The sequence below is a fragment of the Cyanistes caeruleus genome, chromosome 2 (assembly GCF_971803275.1).
Source record: "Cyanistes caeruleus chromosome 2, bCyaCae1.hap1.1, whole genome shotgun sequence".
In the NCBI taxonomy this organism is placed as follows: Eukaryota; Metazoa; Chordata; class Aves; order Passeriformes; family Paridae; genus Cyanistes; species Cyanistes caeruleus.
Window position 1 is genome coordinate 120,725,678 of NC_141702.1, and position 24,646 is coordinate 120,750,323.

A 24,646-nucleotide genomic window follows, 5' to 3' on the forward strand; every position below is an offset into this window, starting at 1 on the left:
CTGCTCCGTGCAGCTCAGAGCTCATCTGGCCCCGCATTCTCGTCCGCCTTTTTCTGTGTCTGCTTTTGCACCGGTGCTGTCCGTAGTGAATCCACTGCCACTTGTCTGTCTGATAAATGAAAGTGGGAAACTCCTGAGGTGGGACAAAGGGGATGTGGTGGGCAGATCCCATCGGGGCGATGCCGGAGCGGGGCAGAAAGCGATCTGTAATTCATTCATGGACAATGCAGACTGTGGCACACTGAAGCCAGCAGTTGCAGTGAGAGTGTGTGGATGTGTAAAGGTGATGCTTGGGCCTGTCCAGGGCAGATCCCAGGGTCTGTGACACTCACCCTGTCACGGGGTGAGTGCCTCGGGTCCAGGTTTGCTGTGCCAGCTGCTGCAAGCAGACCCAGCAGTGCAAGTGAAGTAAATGAAAGTGTCTTGATCGGACCAGAGGTGGAAATAACTCAAAAAATGTCAGTGGGAGGGAGAAATAGAAGGCAGTGTTCCTGGCAAAGGAAGGGATGATGTTTGGTGCACACCAGTCTTAACTGTGGTTGGGATGAGAGCTTCTCTTTGACACATGGGTCATGTTAAAGGTACTTATCATCCCTAAGGAGGTCGGTAGCTGAAGATGTTTGGATCAAACACTCCCTCTGGTGCCAGTGGTTCCGTGGGGAGCAGTGCTGGAGCACTGTCAGGCTGTGAAGGACCTGCAGGGACTCGCCTTGCTCTGCCCTGCGTGCTGCTGGGGAGCCGGGCAGCGTCCTGCCAGCAGTGACAGCTGAAGTCACTTGTTGGAAAGTCTGTAAACTCCGGCTACAGCTGCACTTGTCAGGGGCTGTAAGGGAAGTGTAATCAGCCACAGAGATTAATTTGCATCTCAATTAGGAAAGAGTCAGGAGGAAGCTGTAGGGTCTGTTGCTGGAAGGTTGTGGAAGAAATCTCATCAGGCACAAAAGGCTCCCGACTTGGTGCTCCAGCGAGCGGAGGACAATATCCGAGTCCGGTTTCCATGGGGACCGGGAGCGCAGAGCCGCGGGAGCATCGTGCTGCCCGCAGCCGCCTGCTCCTGATGACACAAATTCCACTGCCCTGCCCAAATACAGCCTTCTGGCGGAAATCTCCTCGAAAATCTAGAAGGTAACTGCGGCACACCACATCAGACTTTTTAAAGCTCTTTTTATACGTTTCCACAACACTTTTGGTTTTAAGGAATTCACTAGGGCGAGAGTTTTAATTAAAAAACAATTAACTATTTTTAAACTTCAGTTTAGAGCCGTTCTGGCTACAGGTTCTTTGTGTCCATGGAAGGGCACGTGGTGGCAGTCTGCAGGAGCCAGCCCAGGGTGGTGCAAGCGCAGCACAGCTGTCTCTGGAACAGCACAGCTGTCTCTGCCGCAGTGCTTCCATGGGCGGTGATGATTGTGCATCAGTTTGTTCCAAACTCCCCTTTTATTCCTCCTTGGTGCCACGGGGCACTGAGGCTGAGCGGCTGCAGCCCTGCTGACTGGGACTCCTGCCATCCTTGAGTAACTGCTGAGCATGAGGCAATGTGCCCCAGCAGCCAGCAGGCTGCTTCTACAGGCACTATCTGACCTTAAATGTGACTGGGACTTACAGAAACCATAACTAATAAAGGTGACCTAAATTTTACAGGAACATAAAATAATATTTCAGCTTCCTACAGCTGTTGTATTGAAAGGAATATATTTATGCAGGTATTGAGCACATCCAAGCCTCCTTTGCATGTGCTGGGGAAAGGAAGGAACAACCTCTCTTGCAAATGAATTATTACATGTCATAACTAAGCACGGGTCTGTTCTGGTTCCAGCAATGCTGATTTTTACAAAACCTGTTGGGAGTGGGGCTGTAAAAGTGCATCTCTGCACGCTCTTCTGGCTTGTGCACAACAAGCTGTGTGCTGGGAAGGATTTCTGAACACTTGTGTGATCTGGAGTGCCACTGCAGCAGAGCTCCTCTCTGGGAGCTGCTCTTGTCCGAGGATGGGGGAAACCAGGGTTTGGATAGAAGTATTACAGGTCTGATTGATTGGCAGCTGCTCTCTAAGCTGACAGTTTCTAAGCTCAGGTGCTAGTCAACCTTCAGACTTCATGAAAATGTAGCTAGTTTGGCAGGTGTCAGGCACTTTAGTTGGCTTGTAATTCAATCCCAGTCTCCAAAAAGACTTGGGGATTTGGGGATGTCGGAGCAAGAAGCTCCTCTTAGATTCCCTAGAGAAATGCAGTTCTCACTGCCCAGGTTATCTTTCCAAATGGAGCTGTTTCTTTTTTCCTTGGATTGAATTGGCTTAATTTGAAATTTGTTTCAATGTTATTTCTAGTATTTTACCACTTTGGGTTTTTTTTTCCTCCACCATTGAAAATAACTCTCATCCTCTCTGTCCTTCCTGACTGGGATGCTAACTGAATTTAGAGAAAAGTACAAAAGATCCCAATGTGTCTGAAATGTTACCTCAGCTTTGAGGAGCTCTTTGTAATCTGCCTTGCAGAGGGTGGAACCTGTCCCATGTGCCAGCACCAGTGGACTTCTTCCCTGTGTTTTTCAGTGATTTCTGGTAGTCTTTAAATTATGTTCTTAGCAATTCAAGCTACTACATGTGCTTCCTGTGAATGAGTAAGTGGGGAGCTAGTTCTTGCTGGGGTTTATTAACACACTGACTGTAGAATGATCTCTGTGCACAATCTCACTTTTGGGATGAGTTGGTTTGCTCTTACGGGCAGCAGAGGGGTCTGATCTGGCTGTGCCTGTCACCTCCTGCCCTGGTTTGCTGTGACATGGGGCGCTGGGGCTGTCTGTCCGTCGGAACAGGCACAAAGGAGCACGGCAGGGATGAGAACTCCGTACGTAATATCTGAGCACTGGATGTCACCGTTTCCCAGCTCACAGTTGGCTCTCCTTTTTGTGGGACTGAGGAAAACACAGCCCTTATGCTGGAGAAGTAATTTGATACATGAGTAACTCTCTCACTCTTTTCTCCCCTGTACTGGCAGTGCTGTGCCTGCTGACCTGTGCCAGCCAGCAGCTCGGCAGGGTAAAGCCAAAACTCCATCTAAACACATAACAAAAAAGACATCCATAACTTTAATTCATTACATCTCATCCGGATATTGACACACTAATATATCCTAGATGTGTTAATATCTGGAACCAAGAAGATTAAGCAAAGAACATCAGCTTCAAATTCTGAATTAAATCCCTTTCTTGGCTTAAGCCAATTTCTGATTAACCTAATAGAGAGTGCCTGATCTGCTTACCTGCTTTATCTGTGAAAGAAAGGTATTTGCTACGATGGACTTAATTGTGTGAATGGCTGTCAGATGCTCCGAAGGCTCATGTGGTGTGGGACGTGTTTTGTGTCCCTCTCAGTGTGTGTTCTGTGGCACTGGCATTTGGAGCTCTGCTGTGGGTACGAGGCACTGTTTGATCCTCCCGGGAAAATGATATGGAAAGTCTGTTACTCCTTTCAGAGAGGGTTCACAGTTTGTCCCCTTTATTTCATCCCCAGAATTGGTGCCCTCCAGCTATATGGGTGCTGATAGAAACGGCTGTGAAATTCTAAAGCACGTGTGAGCTGTGACAGTTTCTGTGACACGGCACCTGACGGTGTTCTGCCAGGCAGCCGGCCCTGGCTGGCACGAGTTCCTGTCCGTGGCCAGCGGCCGTGGGGAGCAGCAGGTCCTGCTGGCCACCCTCGGCCAGGGGCGGCCGGAGCCGGGGGGCCGGGGCTCTGCCCTTCATCCCGCGCGGCCCCGATCGATGGCCGGGCTGTCTGTCTCCTGTGCCTTCCCTGCTCGCAGCCAGAACCTTCTCCAGGCAGCGATCGATGCTCTAATCTGCTGCAGCCTGTAATAAGTCATGCGAGGCAAAGCTTTTAGGTGGCATTACACGGGATTGTGGAGGCGGCTCCTCAGCTCCCATTCATAGAGCTCTTCATGGACTCGCGGAGAATCCACTGCGTCCCGCCGGTGCATATCTAAAGAGTATAAAATGCTTCTGCAGGTCTCAGCTCCGCATGCTGCCGCGCTCTGCGGACACAATGGGATGGCCTTTCCCTGTCTTCTGTTTCGTGTCCATCCCCGAGCCTGCTGCAGGCCCTCGTTACACACACAGCTTGTGGAGCAGCCAGGGAGGCTGCAGGGCAGCACTGCAGTTCATTGTGGCACTGTGACACCACCGTCCTCCCCGTGGCTGGGAGCAGCCAGGGAGGCTGCAGGGCAGCACTGCAGTTCATTTTGGCACTGTGACACCACCGTCCTCCCCGTGGCTGGGAGCAGCCAGGCTCGCTGAGGGTTGTTGAGACAGTCCCAGGCTGACTCTTGACACACAGTTTTAAACTGCTGATCTCTGGGCTGCCTCTGCGCTCTTTGGTAGCACGAAATCAATCCCAGCAGTAGTAGAGGCTCCTTTCTCTGCTGCCTGATGTAATGGAGGGTTCCAAAAACAAACCTGGAGCTGAGTGACATCGAGAATATAACATGTTTTTTAAGTGAAAAGTGAGTTCACTGTGTGACATGTGTCAGGAAAAAAAATCCCAAAAAACCCCTCAGACTTGGATCTCTAAATGACATGTCTACTAGTGTGTGTGTACTGCAAGCAAGGGTCCTAAAACACCCAGCCACGCCTCTTTAAGCTCTGCCAGAGATGGGGAAGTTCTGATCTTGCTGGAAATAGTGTGGTTTGTGTGGTGTAATGGTGCCCTGCCAAGGCACTGCCCAGGACGAGGGGTGCCTCGCTGGCAGGAGCACACGGTGCCGTCCAGGGCTTTGTTTATGAGCAGCAAACATCCCTTTCCTGGGAAGGAAGGTGTACACAGAGGTGCAAACACCTGTCTGTCCTGCGGTGCTTAATGTTTTCTCCTGGATTACACAAAGAGAAACGTGTGTTTCATGAGAGGCACTCGCTCATTCTTTGGTTCTTTGACAGAAGCAAAATCAGTATATTTGGGTTACTAATGAGTACTTCATCCCATCTTGTGGTGGTTCTTGCAGGTTTGCAAGGGGTTCTCGTTCCACAGCTTTTCAAAGTAATTTTGGATGATTTTGCTGTTTCTCCCCATTAACTTTGAAGGGATGTGCATAGCTAAAGCTCCCTTGCATCTTTGGGAAACTTTGCTGCGAATTTCCACTCGCAGGGTTGTTTTTGTTTGGGTTTTGTTGCAGACGGGTCAGTGAACAGCAAAGGGAGTTGGGTTTCTGTGGCTGGGCTGTGCATGAGTAAGGCTGGCAGGGCGGGGAAGCCAGTGCCACTGGTGGTGCCACTCGCTGTGTCTCTGGTGGTGCCATTCCCTGTTCCACTGGCAGTGCCATTCCCCGTTTCCCCATTCCCCGTTCCCCTGGCTGTTTCATTCCCCGTTCCCCGCTCCATCCCCGTCCCATCCCGGTGCGGCGGTGCGGGCCGAGCGCTGGCCCGGCTGCCGCGGGCTCGGGGTCGCTCCCCCGGGCTCGGGGCTTTGTGCGGCCGGGCTCGGGGTTCATTAGCATGCGGTCCGGGCTCGGGGCTCTGCTGGCTCACCAGCTGTTCCTGCTGCTCCCGACAATGTCCGGCGGTTCGGGCCGGCCGCGCTCCGCCAGCCTTTCCGCTGGGGATGCCCACGTGGCACCGCAGCGCCGGCCGGCCCCGCATGGCATATGGTGTCTGGATTCATACAAGATGCAAAACTATTCTGCCGCTAATGCACAATGACTCATAGCATTGCTAATTTTTCCAACAAAAGCACGCTTCCACACCCACACTTTTAACCCCTCAGGCTAAAAAGCCTCTTCTTTAGTTTCAAAGCCATGGAAATGTAAGGAGGTGGGTTCTGGATCAATATCTGAAACCCTATATTTATTTAAAGCATATGCACGCTTATTTTAAATTTCAGCGAAAGCCGGTTTGCAAATCGCCGCTCCGTCGTGCGGCAGGATTTTGTGTTCCAAAGTGGATTCGTTGTCAAATGCTGGGATTTAAAAATTTTGCGGTAGTTAACGTATTAAAAAAATAATCGGAAGTTGCCTCCGTAGAAAATAAAGAGTTATTTTCATTTAAGAGGAAATAAATCCAGGTATTGCAGCCAGTGGATCCACGAGGATTATGTATTCCGGCACGGGTTCCCAAGCCGCTTGGTGTAAGCAGCTTGTAATATTTGGGGATCTTTGCTATTTACTGGCTCTTCAGGGACAATAATAATGCACTTTCCAACTAGAGGGAGCTGCTGGTATCCCTGACGCTGATTCTTAACCTTCCCAGTCTAATTCCTTTGTGCGGCCGTTCCGACGCTTTAATAAAATCGAGTTAAATTACCCCGAGCCATTTAGATTAAAAGGATGCGTCTCGGTTCTCGCAGCGTAATCATCAAATGAAACTGCAGAATTCGGGGGGAACTGAAGCAGATCCCGGTTGCTTTCTGTGGAGTTCTATAGGTGCTGAAAAGGCTGGCTAGGAGGGAGCGAGGAGCGGGGGCTCGGAGACAAAAAGCGGGTGGGAGGCAGGAGCGGGCCAGCAGCGGGAAGCTCCGGCTCCCTCCGCGCAACAAAGGAACAAAGGGACCTGTGGCCGGCTCCGTGGTGGCCCAGCTCGGGCTCCCCGGGAGCCACTTGTGATGGGGACCCCGGGCAGCGCTGCAGCAGCTGAAGGCTCCTGCCAACGGGGATTTTGGGGGAATGTTTCCCAGGGATGGTCGAGGGCTCCTGGGGGCTCCCCGCAGCCTGCGGTGGGTCTGGTGGGACGCCCCGTGTCCTCGCCAAGGCCCGGCTGCCAGCCCTGGAAGGGCGCTTTCCATCCAGCAGGGCTGTTCCCTCCTCCCAAAAACGGGGTGGGAAGGCACAAAAGCTGCAGGAGAGCAGATCCACCTGTGGGCACTTCCACAGGTTCTTCCCCAGCGCTCCAGGCACTGGTGCCAATGCACACATGCAATCACAAGTACAGGTTTAGGTCATTTTTCAAACTCCTCTTTCTCTCTCTTGAAGAGATCCTTACATCAGTGTGTGGTTTCCGTGAACCATACATGCTGAAATTGCTTAATCAAAAGTTAAGGAATAAGTTTCTAAGCAGGAAAAAAAGGTTTTTACGCTTAGAGTTGGATTTTCCTTATGACTTTGTTTCTCTGTTATTGAAAATGAGTGGCTGAGTTAAGTGCTGGCCATGCTTTGAAGAGATGAGACAGATCTGACTCCACTTCAGCCTGACCAGCTCTGTGCAGCTGGCACCAAAAGGAGGGAGACACAGAAAATTTTGTGCCCCTTGTATAAAAGATACTTTGATGGGCAGCACCATAGTCTTACATGGTCCTTTAGAGAGGAAAGGCTTCCCCTCTACCTGCATTTGAAAAGCTTTGAAAGCCATCCTGTTACTGGGGACACGAACATGGTGACATCAAGTGAGAGGAATAGGAGAAAGCTGCTTTTTGTCACAGGTTTTCTGGCTGGCATATTGAATTTGTGGGGTTTTCTCCCTCAGCATTGTAATTCTGTGTGTTCTTCCCAGTGCTTTTAACTGTCAGGGTTCTGCTGTATGAACAGCAGCAGATGGCTTTTGATGATTTCTTAAATCTAATGTTTAGTAACAATCTAGTGCATGTACAGTATTTCCTGTTAGACAAAGTCTCGGGTAACTTTCTGTGTTTTAATACTTCCCTGAATTGGCCTGGGCCAGTTTTTGTGGAGAACTGTAACTTGTGCCGAGCAGCTGGGTTTGTGGCACCCCCTTAGGGTCATCCACCTGGCTGATTGTCACCCGTGAGACACTGTGGGTTATCTAACACCTTGCTGGCCTTGTGGCTTCCTGAAGCAAAACAGGCCTTCCCCTGCACACCTTGCAGCTGGCAGGGCTGAAGGGCTGCTCAGTTATCTCACTGGCATCTCCTGTGTAACAAACCTGGGGCTAGCTCAGCATCTCTGCAAAGCCTCTACACCAAAGATGCGCCGTGGCAGCCAGGGACAGAGCTCCAGCTCCTGGCCCCTTTGCTTTCCTGGCTTTCTCGGGCTCTTTCTGAGCAGGTGCTGTCCCTGTGACCCTGACTGGCTTCTTGGTGTTGAAAGGGGGCTGGTGAGGGCAGTGCTTGCCAGCCTGGCACCCTTCAGGCAGTGTGCCACAGAGCACCTTGGAGAGCGAGCCCTGAAGCTGATGCTCACACACTCCCCAGCTCACACGTGAATGGGGCTCTGCACTTGGAATTTCTGTGTCCAGCCCACCACTGCAGTCCTCTCCCCACTGCCAGCCTCCCTCAAAGCTGGGAGATTTGAGGCTCTGAAAAGGCAGCTCCGGTGGTAGGAATGGAAGGTTTTTCTGTCCTTGGCTGTTGAATACCAGTCTGTGTTATGGGAAGGTTTTGAATTGCAGGAATAGCAGTTGCAGCCACACATGGCAGGCTGAGCAATGCCCTGCAGCCTTGGAGGGCTGGAGCAGCCCCGGGGCTGCCAGGGGGACAGCACAGCCCTCACCATCAACTCCTGAGCCTGGCAGGAGGGAGGCACTGCTCCAGCCCGGGAGAACTGCTTGGGTTCAGAAACCTTTCCTTTCTAGGCCTTTGCAGAACCTGTTGGGTTTTGTGCTCCCGTGTTTTATGACTTGTTGCCATGATAATTCAGCTCATCTTACAGGTTTCTCTAATTGTGATTGATGCGTAATCATTCATTTTATTGAACCTCATTAAGGTCTGTGAACCTCTGTCCCAACTTACAGTAATTAGAGCCCAGATAGCCATTCCATCTGTTCCCAAGCACTGGTTAATTAATGAACTTTTAACGTGTTCTTTGCCTTGTAAAAGCCCTCAGTATTCTCAAGTTGCTGAATAGGATTTGCATGCCAGCATTTCCGTTTGTTTTAAATGCCACAGCAACGTGCAGTTTGGAATCCCAAAAGTCAACACACAAAGTCCTGGGATCTCAGAAAGCAAAGTGGGGAGATTTTACTTTCTGTTCCCACTTTGTGCATCAATTACAGTATCTGTGAAACTGGGGTTTGCAAACAAACGCCTCACAGGGTCTCCAGCGTTCTTTACTGCCCAAACCGACAGCTTTGGATCTTCCCTTGTATTGCTAAAGAAAACACACAGAGACCAGTGAACCAAATGTTTCACTTTTCATGCTAGTACTTACTGGGAGAAGATTAGAAACACGATACCTGCAGACACACGTTTTCCTGCCCTCATATTTCATCCTTTTGTTACATTTTGAGCGTCAGGCCTGAGACAGCTCTGTTAGTTTTATGTAGCATTCACTGCAAGGAGATTTTTGGGATGGAGCAGACTCCACCACTGCTGCTGGAGTTGTCAGGGAGATTGTTGTGGTCCAGGACTGGGAGAAATCAGCAGGAGCCAAGCTCTTGAGTGTTGAGACTTTCTGTGCTTCACCTTTGTGCATTCTGACTGTGCAGTAACATGCTGAGTCAGTGATGTGTGCAGGCAATAAATCACTGCATTTTTAAAAAATGCATTCAATTTCTGTTTGCCGAGCAGACGGGAGAGGCAGCGTTTCCAGTGGCAGGAGTTTAAAGGAAACCTTGGGGATTTTTGCATTGTTACGTTCGTGATCTGCCGCTGGTTTTTGCGCACAGCGTGGTGGTGTGGGGCTGTAGCTGTGCTCTGCCCCGTTTGGATTGATCTGTGTTTACCTCCAATGTTCAGGACAAGAATTAAGTCATACTACTCAACTCCCTGAAAATCCCTTTCAGCATCCAAAGGCCGACCATCTGTCCGGTCCAGCCATTCTTTCCTCCCCCAGTATGTGTTTTAGCCGGGGCTTTGAGCAAGGCTGTATCCTGGAGAAGCAAAATATGAAGGGAAATAAAGGTCTTGGGCCTGGGGCCATGTTTAGCAACGCAAACCCTGTAAATTGCAGATGGTTTTTGTGAAACGAGCGCAGAGAGCCCCTGGCTCTGTGGTATTTCAGTGTGCTGGTCTGTGGCACTGTGGGTGTCCAAGGCACAGACAGCCTTCTCTGCGGAGAGGTTTCCAAAAGAGCCACTTTCAATTCCTTTTCCAATATTTATGTGTGCCAGTTCATCATCTCACCCCTGAGCCCACATTTCAAACAGCCCACTTGGCAAATCCACGTGTGCTCCCCTGCTTCTTTTTGGGACTGAAGCATTTTAAGTTACTGGCAGATCTGCAAGAAAAATTGATTTTTTTTCTCGAGCATTTTGGGAAGTGCAGCTGTTTTGTCTGGAAGCGTGCTGGTTTGTGTGCAGTGTCAGGTGTGTGGGGCTCAGCATGGTGCTGCCTCTTCTCCACTGCTGATGTTCTGCAAGCCCAAGGCTGGGATCTTGTTGATGTTCTTCCAAGGTGTTGTTCCACCAGCTGAGACTGACTTAGGAACAAATCCATTCAGCATTTACTAGGGCATGTTTGTAAATCATGCCTCCCTATTACAGCTGATATTTAGGGGGTGCAGTTCTGCTTACAGGAAGAACCCTGGGATGTTCTCCCTGGGCAGTCCCTCTCCTGCTCTCCACATCTGTATTTGCACCCTGTTATCAGATTAAAAAACGTGCAGACATTCTTGGTGAGGCCTGAGTAGCAAACAGGGCATTCTGGTGAAGGAATGAGAGCAGGGACCTCTTGCCCCTCTCTGCTGGGACCGTGCTGTACTGCTGTACTGCGGTTCTCTGCACGCGCAGAGATGTCCCCAGTGTTTGCTTCCCGGGGCTGCTGGAGGTGAGTGCTCCCAGTGTGAGGAGACCTACAGGCACAAATCTCTGCCTTCATGCAACAGAGTGAGTTCAGGTGCTGCATATTTTAGCAGTATTTTCCTTTGAATTGTAAGCAGGGGTTGCATTCCACCCTTAGTTAGCTAAATGGGAGTGTTAACTAAGGGAATTACACTTAAGGCTGTTGTTCTCTGTCAGGTTTTATACTGTCAGATTTCATACAGTAGGCATTTACGTTAAGATTTCAATATTGCCTGTATTTGGTTTAATACTAACTTATTTTTATTTTTAGATTAAAATATTTTTAGCAGCCTTTCTGTAGGTTGTCTGCAAAATGTTTGATGTTATTTGGGTTTATTAAGAGAGATAAGAGGGATGTTGTTCTATCAGCTGTTAAATATTATTGCATGTTAATCCATATTTTAAAAGTTCAAAGTCTGTGCTAGCTCGTGTTTCTCTGTTCTTGTTGCTGTTGGTACAGACGTGCTCTTCCCATTTGTGTGAAAAACAGAATTCAGCTCAGGCCATGCATAGATTGTCAGAAAGATTAAAGTGTGCATCGTGCAATTTTTCCTCTTTGAGAAAGGGGCCTTTGATGTGCTAATGTTCACTTTCTCTCTTTTCATGGCGAAGTGCTGGGCATTGTTTGGGGCTGCAGAGCAGTGTCTGCTTCAGAGGCAGATCCAGGCCCAAGGTAGCAGCATGTGCAGGGACGCTGCTGGCACTGGCCAGGGGATCAGATAGCAGTGTGCCTGCACAGATAAACACCAGGGCAGGCTCTCAGGAGAGATGCTGCCAGGAAAGCCAAATATTTAATATCCAATATCCCACTTGTGCGTGCCAGTGTTCCTGCAGTTACACTGAGTCACACGCTGCGGGTCCAAACCGGGAAGCTTGGCAGTGCAAGAGGCGCTCGCTGTAGGCTCTGAAATCGCACCCAAACACAAGGCTGTCATGTATTTCCAAAGTTAATTGGCAAGTGAAATTATTTGGATGGGCTCATCTTGGGTTGCAGTGGGCATTTTCCAGCTAATGGGTAAAATTTTGCAGGCTGCTCGCAGGACTAGCTTGAGCTGACGTAGCAGGGGCCTGATGTGGGTGGTGACAGTCACAGTGACAAAAGTGTGTGGAGAATGAGCAGCTATGAGCAGCCTTTCTTATGCCAAAAGACACCAGTTCTCCTTTTGTAACTGACTGGGGAAGAATGGTTTCCTGAGTTCCTCAGAAGTATGGGAAGAGACAGTGTGTAACTGGGCAGGAGTGAGTGGAGCGCTGGTTGTGTTCCGCAGAAGACGGATTAGTTGGTAATTGAATGATAAAAGCCTTCCTTTTCAAACTGGGTGACATTTGAGACAGTAAATGAAACAAAACCTGGAATAAAACTTGAATACAGGAGAACCTGACAGCAGCACGCAGTGTCCCTGCTGTGTAGCTTCTTCCCCGGGTCCTCGTCCCTGCATATTCCCCCTTCTCCTTTTCCTCCAACTGTGATGCTTCATTACAAATCCATCCTGCTCCGTGCCTTCTCTTTGGGATGCTGGAGGTCTCCTTTCACACCCGACGTGACTCAGCAGTTAAGGATGTCAAAGGACTTGAGCAGTTCAGCTCCAAGGGCGCTGGCTGGGAGCGGCAGTGAGAACGCTGAGGAAGTGAAGAAGATTCCTGAGGGTTGTGCTCAGGCTGTGTGTCCTGGGCAGCAGGACGGAGCTGCTGGGCACACGGGCTCCCTTGGGGCCCTTTCCGTGCTCGGAGGCGCGTGCCGGGAAGGGTCAGCCGCTGCGGTGGCCAGCGGTGGTCACCTCACCAAGGAGCTCCTGCGCTGGCTGCAGCGTGAGCCGAGTCACGAGGGCCTGGCAGCAGGCAGATGGAAGGGGCTGTGCGGGGCAGAGGGTGCGGGGCTGTCGCTGGGGCAGGTTTTTGGTAGCCTGGAGAAACGGCTGGAGCAGCTCGCTCGTCACCAGTTACCTCCCACCCCTCCTGCCTGCACCCGCTCGCGGGCACCGGCGACTTTCCTTCAGGACTCCCCCTCTCCCACCTCTGCAGCAGCACTGGCTTGCTCCTTTGCCATCTCAAATCAGATTAATTGTCTGTTTAACAAAGTGCTGCCGCTCTGCGAGCCGGCCGTAATCTCATCGCGGTGGAAGTGGGTGCTCCATAACCCAGACACCTCGGGGAGTGCACGGCCGCGGTGCCTGCACAGCACAGCTGCTCACTCTCCTCTGCCCTGGGGTACCTGTGTGACCCCAGCTGGGAAGGGCTCCAGCAGCACCTCAGCTGTGCCTTGGGACCACCTTGTGTTTTGTCACTCCTTGTTCCTGGCACGTTTGTTCCTATAGGCAGTTTTCCTTATGCGCTGTTCTGGGGTTCTGTTCCCATTCCCCATGCACTGATACCTGTGTAAAATATATATCTGTATACAGTATGTGCCTGTACACATTAGCCTGGTTGCTGGTCTCGTTCTCACTCCCTTTCAGAGCTGGTTTCAACCTGGCCAGTCCTGGTGCTAAAGCTCGGGTGTGCAGCCAGCCAAGCTGCCCTCCCCACTGCTCTGTCTCCACTTCCACCATCATTTCTCTTGTGCTTGGGTTTAGAACGTGGTTGTTTAATAGTGTATTGTACCACTGACTCAGGAACTTGTCCTGTGATTAATTGTAATGATAAGACTTCCTGGCCACCCTCAGTTACTTGAAACTTACGGGGTCATGTTTTCAGAAAGAGTAGAACATTTAGAAGTTGCTAACAGCAGTGAAACCAATGCATTGACTTGTCCTTTTGTGAAGGAGTCGCTTATATTTTCAGTTTTGCTCGCTCTCCACTCGCACATCCCACCTCATAAGTTAAAAAAAGCACATTTCGTAAATATGCACCAGAATTTTAATCTACTTCTCCGGGGAAATGGGGAGCCATCACAGCACCCACACCGGCTGAGCTGTGCTGTGGAAGTGGAATCCAGTTCACCTAGTGGGAAGTCACTTTCAGGGGAAAAAAAAAAGTGTTTTTAAATGCTGACTTCATCATCTGCTGCTGGGGCTGCCGTTTGGCCGAGGCGGCCGGCGGCGAGCGCTGCTCTACCTGTTGAAAGGCTACGTTCATTTAATGGATTTTAAGCAACATTATTCTAAGATCCACAAAAGGCATTCTGTGTTATATGAATAAAAGATTTCCCCGTGCTCCTTGTTAACCCTACAATGCCAGGCAGTGTGATTGAAGTGCAGCCACCTGGCAGGAGCTCCGGGCTCAGCTGCCGCAGCCCGGCCGGAGGCAGCGCCAGGTGCTGCGGGGCCGGGGGGACCCGCTCGGGGACACAGGTACAGGTGCGTGGAAAGGGACACCGAGGGATGGAGCCCCTCCAGAGCTCCCTCACTCCCGGGAGCTGTTTGTCCCTGTGTGCCACCCACAGCCCTGGGGACCTCAGTCCCTGCTTTGGAATATCCTCAGAGCCGTCAGGTGATCATTTTAAACCTCCGTCCTCCTTATACTGGTTTCAATTTAAAGCGGGGATATCCCCGCTGGTTTCTTGCTGGGCTTTCTCTAATTTGTTCTTCCTTCCCACCCTCTAACATCCAGCAGCTTCCCAGCCTGTCTCACCGCAGCAACAAGTCTGTTTTGTGTTAAGCATCTTGCAAATGGTGTCACTCATAATGGATGTGATAATAAGCCCCAGTTACCTGTCCCTGATTGTAATAAATGTAAATTACCAGCTATAATAGACCTGAAACTGAGCCGTTTAGTGTTAGACCCAGAAAAAATGAAAATATCTGTAATAAACTGGAAGGGGCAAAATTACTTTGTGTAATTATATTTTGTTCTGCTTGTAGCTGCCAGATCATCATACTGTTATCAAACTGACAGGGTTTAGTAACATTTAGTAGGTGAGAAACTATATTTATAAATTGAAAAGACTTGTTCCTTAATGAGTGAGTCTGACAGTCCATCGGTTATATCCAAAGCACAGAGGTGCCCCTTCCTGAGGTATCACTCCACTGGCTGTGATCCAGTTAGAACTAAATGAATTGAGCTCTTTTAGGAACAAATTCATTTGGCATGTGCATTTATATTCCATATAGTTCCAGGAATCCCTCTGTGTGCTGCTCAGGTCCCCTGAGCACACAAAGCCACCTCAGTGTCAGTGCAGTTGTTCCATGGGGTGGGAATCACACCCCATGGATGGCAGCACAAATAATGTTTTTCTGGACTGTGTGTAAACAATTTTTTTGGCACGTTCTCATTAAAAAACAAGTCTGTCATTATCTCCAGTTCCCCTGTCTCTGGCAGTGTAGGTTCAAAGCTGGGCATTGCAGAGGCTGGCACCTTTGGGTTTTCAGTGGTTTGGAGTATGGCATTATCCCAGGAAATTCCCAAATGTACCTTCACCTGGGTACTGCTGTGATGGAGCCTGAGCTGTCCCTTGTCTCCAGGTGCACTGTGGAGCAGATCTCATGTGGCATGTGAACTCTTTTGGTGACATTTCTGGCTTTAGAATATCTTATGTTTGGGCAGGGGAGTAGCAACAAGTGCAGGAATGTTAAATGCACGTGCCTGTCAAACTGGAGACACTGCAGGTCTGTGTGTTTGTGTATGTGCAGTGACCAAAGCATAACAGCACCAGTTCAGAAACCTTTATAACCCACTTTGGTTTGGTTTCTTTTTAATTGTAAAATTTTAAGATATAAGGAATACCAACAGCATTTTGTCATTAGCTGGTATAATTCATAAAATAAACTCGCAAACCTTGCTGGGAGGTCTGCACCTTTCCTACCCACCTGGGTACAGGACAGGAAGGTGCAGCTGGCCCAGCATCCCCCTGCCAGCAGCTCCTCTGCATTTATGGTGGGAGAATCTCACTGCCCAGCTGTCCTGGCTGCACCACCTTGGGATCTGGAGTTTGGCAGGGTTGCTGGGAGCTCCACCTGGAATTTCACAGTGGAAGTAGTGTGGACCCTGGCCGAGTGCTCACTGTGCTGCCAGCATGGGCCCTTGCTCTCCCCAGTGCCTCAGGAGAGAGGAGCTCAACATCACTGCTCTGGGGCACTGGGAAGGTGGCTTTCAATTAGACCTGGGAAACTCCTGTCCCTTTACCTCTCAGGACTGAGTAGGGAACTGTATGGCCACCTCCAGAGAAAGCGTATCTGGGGGGAATCACGCCCCACTGATTTGCTGGTGAAATCTTGTGCCCAGGTGTCACAACACAGAACTTTTGATAGCAGCCTCTCGGGGGTTAGAGCTCGGTGTGCCCTGCGGCTCTGAACTGGTAACAGGCCATCGTGTCATCATTGTAATTGAAATATTTTCATCCAAGCTGTGTTAGTACAGTGGTAAGCATGGAATGCAGAGGCCAGCTGCATCTTGGATGGGCAGAGGGCTGGTTGCACCATGCAAAATAGACAGTTTTAGGCACAGTTGTGTGTGGTTTGTCACCTCTGTAGCGCATGAGGAACGTGCTGAATGGGAAAAAAGTCAATAAAGGGGATGAGGCAGAGGCCTGGCTCTTTTTTCAACAGAACTGGTCTGTGTGCAAAGAGGCCTAGTTGGGAGGAGAGCATTGCAGGGCCTGTGGCAGCATGACAAAGCTTTGGGTGGGGATGAGCTGGAGTGCTGTCAGGGTTCAGAGCGGTACAGGAGCAGCGGTGTGCCCCTTTGCTGGCGCTGCGGAGCGCTCGGTCTGTAATGGTACGTGTGTCTGCCCCCGGAGGCTTCCCGCCTGCCTGAGCGCTCAGAAATTAAGATGAAAGCTTGTTTTCTGCCTTATTCATAATAAATGCAAGATTCTCCCCTGAAGCACTTGGCATGACTAATGTGCCACATATTCTTGCTATCCCAGAGCAGCAGGCGAGTGCCTCTGCCAGACGGGTGCTCACAGCACACCTTGGGCCACGCGCAGCGGCGGGAGCCACCGCAGCCTTTGCCTCAGGGCACCTTCAGAATGGCTTTGCTGTTACACTGCTTGATTTCCACAGAGATGCTTTGAAACAGTGTGAAACGTGTTTCTGTTGTTGTTTTACTGCGCTTTCCCCTTTAAAGCAATTACTGGCGACCGTCTGCACGGAGCCGCCGTATCGCCCCGTGCGCGCGGGGAAACGCCGTGGCAGCGTGCCCTGGGACTCGGAGCACCCCCAGGCTCTGGGGGACCTGAGGCCCATCTCCATCAGTCAGCACCGAGGTTCTTCTGTGATCCTGTGAGGGACCCGGGCCCCGCTGCGGGGAGGGAGGTGGCAGAGCTCCAGGCGTGGTGCCGAGGCGCTGGCCAAACGCTCTACACAGAAGGGATCCCTTTGCAGACCTCCCGTACCTGTCGGTCTCAGGGAGAGCCGTGTCCCTTCCACACCAGGGTGTTCTGGGCTCCAGCCATGCCCCCGGCACAGAGGGCTGCCTGTCAGTGCAATTGGTGGCACAGCAGCAGAAAATTATGCCGCAGAGAGGATGAGCTCTTGGTTTTGGCAGCAGAGGACGGTGTGCCTGTTTTGGATAAGGAGGAGGAACAGCAGCCCTGGCACAGGCTGGCCCTGCTCCGCCAAGGGAGCCCTGGCTCTGCTGGCTGCGGCGTGGGCAGATGGCAGTGACGGGGGCTGGCCATGGGGACAGGGGCCCACAGACGCCGGCGGTCGCACGCGCGTCTCACGTGTTACACGGAGCGGTTCAAGGCAGGCGCCACTGGAGCTTCCATCCTGCACGCCTTGGGTTATAAAAAGCACGTCAGTCTGCGGTGGCTGGCAAGTACAGTTCAATTGCACCTGTTTAGTGAAGGATATATGTTACCAAAATTCCCCCAAAAGTTCTCGGTGAAATTCGTGCAGCGTTGGCGGTCACTGGACCGTAAACGATGGCGAGCCCAATCAAGCAGATTGAGTTTCACACCAAACCTTCCTAACACCACATTTTAAAAGCACAGTAACTCCATCCTCTTCAGAGCTGGGGAGGACAATTAGGTGCAGAAAGGTCATCAGCCAACACATCTCTGCTAACCTCGGTTTTACGGTCCTGGCTTTATTCCGCTTTGGTAAGTCCCAAACATTCATGTTCTTGTTTGTTTTCCAAACTGCTGTCACAGCGTCAGGAGCAAACCCTTTTTTGTGAACCATCTTTGGGCCCTGTGATACAATCAGGATGAAACTGAAATAGATGTTTCTTGCACTGAACAGTAAATTCAAAGATTTTCTGCAGGTGTCCTTAATTGGGTAGAGAAAGAATTGGTATGTGGACATGTAGCCAGCCTTAGTGTCCAACGGGCTGGAAAGAACTGTCTCCCTCTGTGCTTTGAGCTTCTCCACTGGCCCGGTGCCCCAGAAGCCTTCTCTGCACGTGGCAGATGGGAGCTGCAGCAGGTCCATGCCAGCAGGCCGCATCAGGGTCCCTTTGGAGCCGCAGGAACGGGCGCTGCAGCGAGTGCTCCCCGTGGGCCCTGGCGGTGTCCTGGGTGCCAGTCGTGGCACCGGTGCCCTGCGGTGTTGGCACGGCCCGTGGAGAGCGGCCAGGCACTTCTCCCCAGCCTGGCCACAAACCCACAAACACTCCTGTTTTTATTTGCCAACTGCGTCAGCAGAGCGCATTGTTCTTTCCCTGTAGCGGTGCCGGTATATAAATGCTGCATAAAATGGTTTTGTTTTCAAACGGTGCCGTGGGGCAGGAGGGGCTGGCCATTGCCATCAGCAGGAGTGGGGCCCTGAGATTGAGGTTAGCAAGGAGTTAAGATTAATAAGCAAAAGTTCTGTATTTTCAGGATCTGCTTGAGTCACCATCTTCTATATTCCCTTGTTTCTCAGCAGGGCAGCTTGATGTGGTTTAGTCTTGCGTGTGTGTGCAGGGAGGGAAACAGTGGGCAGGTCTGGTCCTGGGATGGCTCAGGGCACCTGCAGAACCCACGTTATGAGGACTTTGAAGGGTTTTCAAGGTCATTATGTTTTGAAAGCAGCTCCATGTTGTAGAGGTTAAACATAGAAGTGATGCTGGTGGGTGAGAGCCAAGTGCTGGCTGGTACCCACCTCTGGTGAATTTTCAAAAGCTTCTGCCTTTTGTCTTTCGCATCCTCCTCCATCTGGAAGGATGTCCTGTGTGTTTCACTCTGCAGGTCATCCTGCTGCTGCAATAGGTTTCTGTGGTTTATTGCAAATAGCTGATGTTCACATTTTAATGTATTGGGGTTTTTTTCAAACAGCCTTCATTGTGTGGTTGAAATGTTAAAGTAATTGGTATGCTGATAAAACACTACTAGAAGCTCACAATACTCAAATATTGAGATTTGTTTGTTGGATTCAAATAGGACCTAAATTCCTGCTCTCCCACAGTTTTATATATGTTCATGATCTATAATTCACACCTTGTCATGGCTCTCCGTGTCATTATTTCATATGAAATGAAAAAAAGTATACCCGTTTGTGTCTGTCTAAAATATTTTGCTCTGGAGTTGTGCCTTGGCAGAAGCAAAATGTAAAATAATGCAGCCGTGGAGGGGTGGGTCAAATTGCCGTACGTATTAGAAGAGGAGCTTTTGATCGGCTCCTTGGAGGGTCTGGTGTAACTGCATTTATCTGCAGATCTCAGGGGATGCCCCAAGCCCCAGATAACCGGGGGTTTGGTTAATCAGGGCAGCCAGCTGTCCAGCTTTCCGCCGGGGTAGGGTTCAAGCTCACAGCCTGTCCTCTGCAGCCAGGCCTGCCGCAGCAGTGCATTTGTGCGCTCCCTGCAGCGCTCCTGCCCCGAGGCTGCTCCAGGAAAGCCAGCCAGGCACTCAGAGCTCCCTCCCAGCCCTGCTCAGAGCTCACAGCTGATCCATGGTTGCATTTTTAAACCAGTAGTTGATGTGGCACATCTAAATTCTGCTTGGTGTTGGGGGCAGCTTGGTGTCAGGTGGGCTCTGCCCAAAGCTCACAGGAGAGCGGTGGCACAAAGTTCAGGATAAAGAGGTTCTGTGTGAGGTTCTGATGTGTGTAATTTCGTGGTTGGCTCTGAGGCTGAAGGCACAGCACATTTTTCCATGGGGCAGCTCTGACAGAAGTATTGCTCCAGGGATTTTCAGGACAGATGCATTCCTACAGGGCAATAAATAGAAAAGCTCGTGATGCTTTTTTTACAGGACGGAGGTGTTTTTCAGAGGGTTCTTTTCCAGATTGTTCACCATGCCTCCACACTGAGATTCCTAAACTTCAGCAAAATTATAGTTGACTTTTTCTTTTTTTAATGAATCCCAACTGTTCTCCCAAATGTGCATATGTACTGAGACAGAGGTAGCAGGGAGTTTAATTTCAGTTTGCTGGAGTCACTCAGTTCTGGTTTGATTAAGCTGTGAGTACAAACGAGCTCGCTGTCCCCATGGCAGGAGCAGGAGCTGCCGTGTCCCCGCTGCTCGGGGAGCACCGAGCCGAGCTGGCTGCTGACCGGAGCCGGGGCGTGCAGCTCCGGCCTGGCTGGGCTGGGCTCTTCCCTGCCCGATCTGCGGGGCTCTCCAGACCTCGCCCTGTTCCTCCTCAGCTGCCTCTCCTGTCGCTGCTCAGCAGCTTGTCCGGGCGGCTCTTCCCGGTGTTTTGTGTGCTGAGCAGCATCCTCCGGCTCGTCGGCAGGATTTTACCGGGGGCAGAGCCAAGCCGGGCAGCGTTTCGGTGAGCTGTCCGGAGCCGCTCGGGGCATTATCGGGCAAGCCTGAAAAGCCTTTGCTCGCCCCCCGGGCCCGGGTGGAAGCGCAGGAGCAGGCGGGGCCGGGCCGGGCGCTGAATGCAGCGCTGCCGGCCGGCCCGCAGGCTCAGGTGCTCGGCAGCCCCGGTGTCACCGAGCCCTTTGAGCCATTTGTCACGGCCGGGGCCGCTCCCGCTGCGGCAGCACGTGCCGGCTCCAGACGGGATCGGCCCCGGCAGCCCCCAGCAGCCCCGGCAGCCCCGGCCCGCACGGCCCTGGCAACAGCCGAGCGCCCGGGAATCGCCATCTCCATAATGAGCGCTGAATGGCATCCGTCAGTCCCTTTACAATCGGGCCCGGGCGTGTGCCTCCTCTCGGAGGAAGTTTGGCAGCCTATTCATTAGCAGGAGTCACCGGGAGTTCAGGCCGCCGAGGCAGCGGCCCCGCACGCCGGCGCTGGCAGCAGCAGTTCTCCCGGCCAGCCCAGGGAAACGGAGCAAGTAACGCCGGCGGCAGCTGCGAACGCTGAAACGCTGCCTATTGATTTGCCTTCTGCAGCCTTCCACGGGAAGTTTATAAGAAGATTTATCATGTATCAATCGTTCTCTATGAGCGTTAAACGCAAAATTCTTCCTTTCTCTCTCTTCCCTTTGTTGCCACCGTGCCCGCGGGAACTCGCGTGCAATGAAGACGTGCTTTGCTTATTCCCTTCGAGGTCGACACCAGACCATCGTCTCCCGGCTTTAAGCACCGCTTTTATCTGATTTATTTTATTTTTTTTTTTTTAAAGTAGTGTTTCAGAGTGGTTTTGTTAATGTACCGCAAGTCACAAATGGCACTTCAATATTAATTAGTAATGCTTTTCAATTCTAAATACCCTCACCTGCATTCTGTTGTCACTGGTGTTATTCTCCTGCTCCTAATTTCTAAATTCAGCTTGGCCTTTGCTCCCACCGAACAGCCTTGCAGAGCTCGAGTGCATTTCCCCATAACAGGAACACAATGAGGCGCTGAAAACTTTTGTTTTCACTGAGGAAACGGAGAATGAGATGTCATCCTGGCTCCTGCGAGCCCTAATTCATAAAGTCATACGTGAGGCTCTCCAGCCCATTGTAGGTTTGTCCCAGGCGTTATCCTGTTATTGGAAGTGTATGATTCACCTTCTGAGCAGACAGAAGCTGCACACAAAAGGGGAAGATTTGCTTTCTCCGCTGTGAAAGGCTGCCGCAAGCAGGGGTCCTATTAAGACAGCTGGAAAGTTGCTTCAGCTTGTTACGCTTGTAAGTTTTATTGGTGACTGGTTTTTGATTACACATTTGAATGCTGTGTGTTCCAGGTTGCCGAGTTTTAATTAAAAGGCAATAGTCTCGATGTTAGCTCGCTTTGTTGCCTGCATTATTCAGGCCATAATGCATGCAAGTTGTGGGCTGGGTTCGTCCACTGTGCATCATTTATTTGGGATACATAAGGTTGCACCTTCTAGCACCTGCCCTAAATATAACCGTCACGCTTTTGCAATTGGTTTATTGTGCTTAATTTTGTCTAAGAAGTCCAGCGATCAAATGAATGGGGTGGGGGGGTGTATCCCTCTGTCCTGCAGGTTTTTTCCTCCAATCTAGTTACTTTTCTTTAGATTGGAGGAATATTGTGTGCCTGGAGCTTCCCATAGTGCCACAGCCTGTCTGTGACGGTGGCTTTTGATCTGGGGCTTTTGCTCCTGTGCTCAGCAGCTCCCAGGTCACAGCTTAGTCAGGAAGCTCAAAAGGTGTTACCCTGAATTTCCAGCCCTGAACGTATCTATTCCCTCTCGGTTGCCCCCATTCAGAGCCCTTGGGCAGTTCTGGGCCGGTTCCCTGCCCGTTCCACCCCGGTCAGTGGATGTGGGGCTGCCGCTCGGGGATGCCGAGACAGCCTTGAGTTCTGCACACACCTTTCCTTAACGGGGCCTCACAGCTACGAGGAGAGAGCTCTGTACCTCGAAGCCATCATCCAGAACCACAAAGAAGTGATGACGTTTGAGGATTTTGCCGCTCAGGTCTTCTCTCCCTCTCCCAGCTACTCCCTCGGTGGAACTGGTGAGTCTCTGCACATTATTCTTCTCTGTAGCTCCAAGAAGCACTTGAGCAGCAGATGTACACCTGTTTTTTGTAGATAAATGCTTGCAAATTTAAGAAGACTATTCTTCTCCTGAATCAACTAATGAATATCAAAAGGAATGATGACATTCATTTTAATTTGTTTTGCATCAGAGCTATTCACACTGCTCCTTTCTTCAGCTATCCTGTTAACCCCCAACTCCGGCGAGGTTAATGAACTTTCTCGCAGCGATGGGCTCGGGCTCATTCAGGACTCTGGGTTCTTGCTGAGCCGGGAATATTGTGTTCAAAAGCGAGGCCCGAATCGGGGCTCACTTATCAGAAATAGTTCCTCGCAGGGGAAGCTGCTGCTAATGCTAAATGGGGATTATGCTGCTGAGCTACCGGGGTCAGGGATTAATGCACAAGAGCCGCAGGAACGGGGTGCTGTCAGGGACTCGCAGCGGCGCGCGGGATGCGGCGCGTCCCTTCGCTGCAGGCGAGCGCGCGGCAGGCTGCCCTGCAGCACCTGGCCCGCAGCCTCTGCGGGGTTTGTGATGGGTGTGTGGGGTGTGTGTGTGTGTGTGTGTGCACGTCAGTGCTCATCAGTCATCGGCCTGCTGAGAGCTGACACTGTGCCCAGCTCTGGGAATTTATCCCCTGTGTGCCTAGTGGAGGGTTAGCTTAGTGTGCAGTCACAGTCGCTGTCTGGCGGCTCTGGTTGAGTTTAAGTGAACCTCTCCTGAAAGGGAACTTTGGCTCTGAAATGCACATTTCTAGTGCCCTCAAAATGTGGGTTTTTTTCCAGCATCCAGAAAGTATCTGGTCACCGTGTGCCGGACTCTGTAACAAAGATTCCTTAATCCATCGTTGACACTCCTAGGGTGCCACTGGCACTTTCTAATGATTCCCTGCTTCTCTTTTGGATTGCTGAATAGATTATTTCCAACCTGTATAAACGTTGCAGGACATCTGCTCTATTTCTCTTTAGCCCTACTTGTTAGCAGATATCTTCCATCTAAACTGAAACACTGAAGGAAGAAATTAAATTTGCTCACATAAATCACTTAGGAATAAAACCAGGCGTGCAGCATTGTCTGGCGTTGCTGGCTCCGATCCTGGCGAGCTCGGAGCTTTGTGAGGAGATAAGAGGCCCGTGCTGGCCGGGCAGTGGTGGCCAGGAGCAGCAGGCAGAAGGCTTTGGAGATAAGCGCTGGCAGGAGGGGGGAGGAAGCCGGGGGCATTTACATAATCGCGCCTCTGCGTCCTGGAGAGGTGGCGGGGAACACGGGATGGATCTATTGATCTCTGCTGAACTGGAATACTAAACAATGCTAGGAAAGCTTATAACTTAAAGCTTTGATTAATGTTTCCTACATTAAAAAGTAGAACAGCTGTGCATTAAATTCTTTTATACACTCTGCCAAAAGTCTGAGACAAAAAAATTGCCCATTTCAATAGCAGCGCGGCGTGTGCCCAGGGCTGGTTGTTAGCACTTGAATCGTTTATCTGCCGACATATCAGCAAACAGGAACGTGGATCTAGAGATCTGTTTTAAACGCCTTGCTCTGTGCCTAGTTGTGTTTCATCCTCACTTGTTCTTAGCACACGGTGTTGTGGCAGAGCCCTCGGCAGCCCTGCTTTCTGAAGGATAAGCTGTGTATGCCAAACACATTTTAAGTGTTTCCCAGCAGCTTAGGATTTCAAAACACTGTTAAATCAGGAGTACCTGGGTATGAGTTCATTATTTTGATTGCTTGTAAGTGCAAAGCCTCCCCCAGCCCGGTCCCAATTTTCAGACCTCTGAGCCTCAGAATTAATTTCCCACTCATGAACTGGAGGCTGGCCGTGACTGCTGGTGTCAGAATCCCCGCTTCAGAGAGTCTCTTCATGTTACCTGCTGATTCTCCTGCGTATTTAGCGAGTGATGAGCAGGGGTGGTGTCAGCTGTGGCCATGGGGATGTGTTTTCCATCAGATGCCCCTCAGCAGTGGGCAGCGAGGCTGCATGGAGCCCCGGCAGCTCTGCTGTTCCCCAGCCAGGCCTGCTCCAGACATGGATCCACCTGCACCTGCAGGAACCACCTGTCTGCCACTCAGCAATACAGGGGGCATTTCTCTCTTCTGAAACGGGAAAAAGGAGTCAGGGAGCAGCAAATAAAAAGAAGCTCTTCTCCCTGAAGGAGTGGTCAGGCACCGGCACAGGCTGCCCAGGGAGGCACTGGTTCCCCGTACCTGGAAGTGTTCAGGATGCGTGAGGATCTGATCTTGTGGTGAAGATGGTTGGTGCTGGATTGGCCACTGGACTTGTTGATCTCTTCCAGCCTTGATTCT

General features: G+C 51.0%; 1 protein-coding gene and 1 long non-coding RNA gene across 3 annotated transcripts in view; one reads left to right on the forward strand and one right to left on the reverse strand.

The window, feature by feature from the left end:
- RALGAPA2 (Ral GTPase activating protein catalytic subunit alpha 2) overlaps nucleotides 1-24,646 on the forward strand; it is an 85,614-nt gene that overhangs the window by 51,650 nt on the left and 9,318 nt on the right. Inside the window, exon 39 of the mRNA XM_086875220.1 lies at nucleotides 22,192-22,313. Within this exon, the coding sequence (XP_086731346.1) occupies nucleotides 22,192-22,313 (122 nt within the window). The remainder of the gene's footprint in view (nucleotides 1-22,191; nucleotides 22,314-24,646) is intronic.
- On the reverse strand, nucleotides 1,148-4,278 carry LOC111926369 (uncharacterized). 2 transcript variants are annotated; one of them, XR_015283920.1, is made up of 3 exons: nucleotides 3,604-4,278; nucleotides 3,261-3,432; nucleotides 1,148-2,936 (listed from the first exon to the last, which is right to left on the reverse strand). It is a non-coding gene; the product is annotated as an uncharacterized LOC111926369 (long non-coding RNA). The 2 variants fall into 2 exon arrangements; XR_002862874.2 differs by having other exon boundaries at nucleotides 2,639-3,055; nucleotides 3,604-4,195.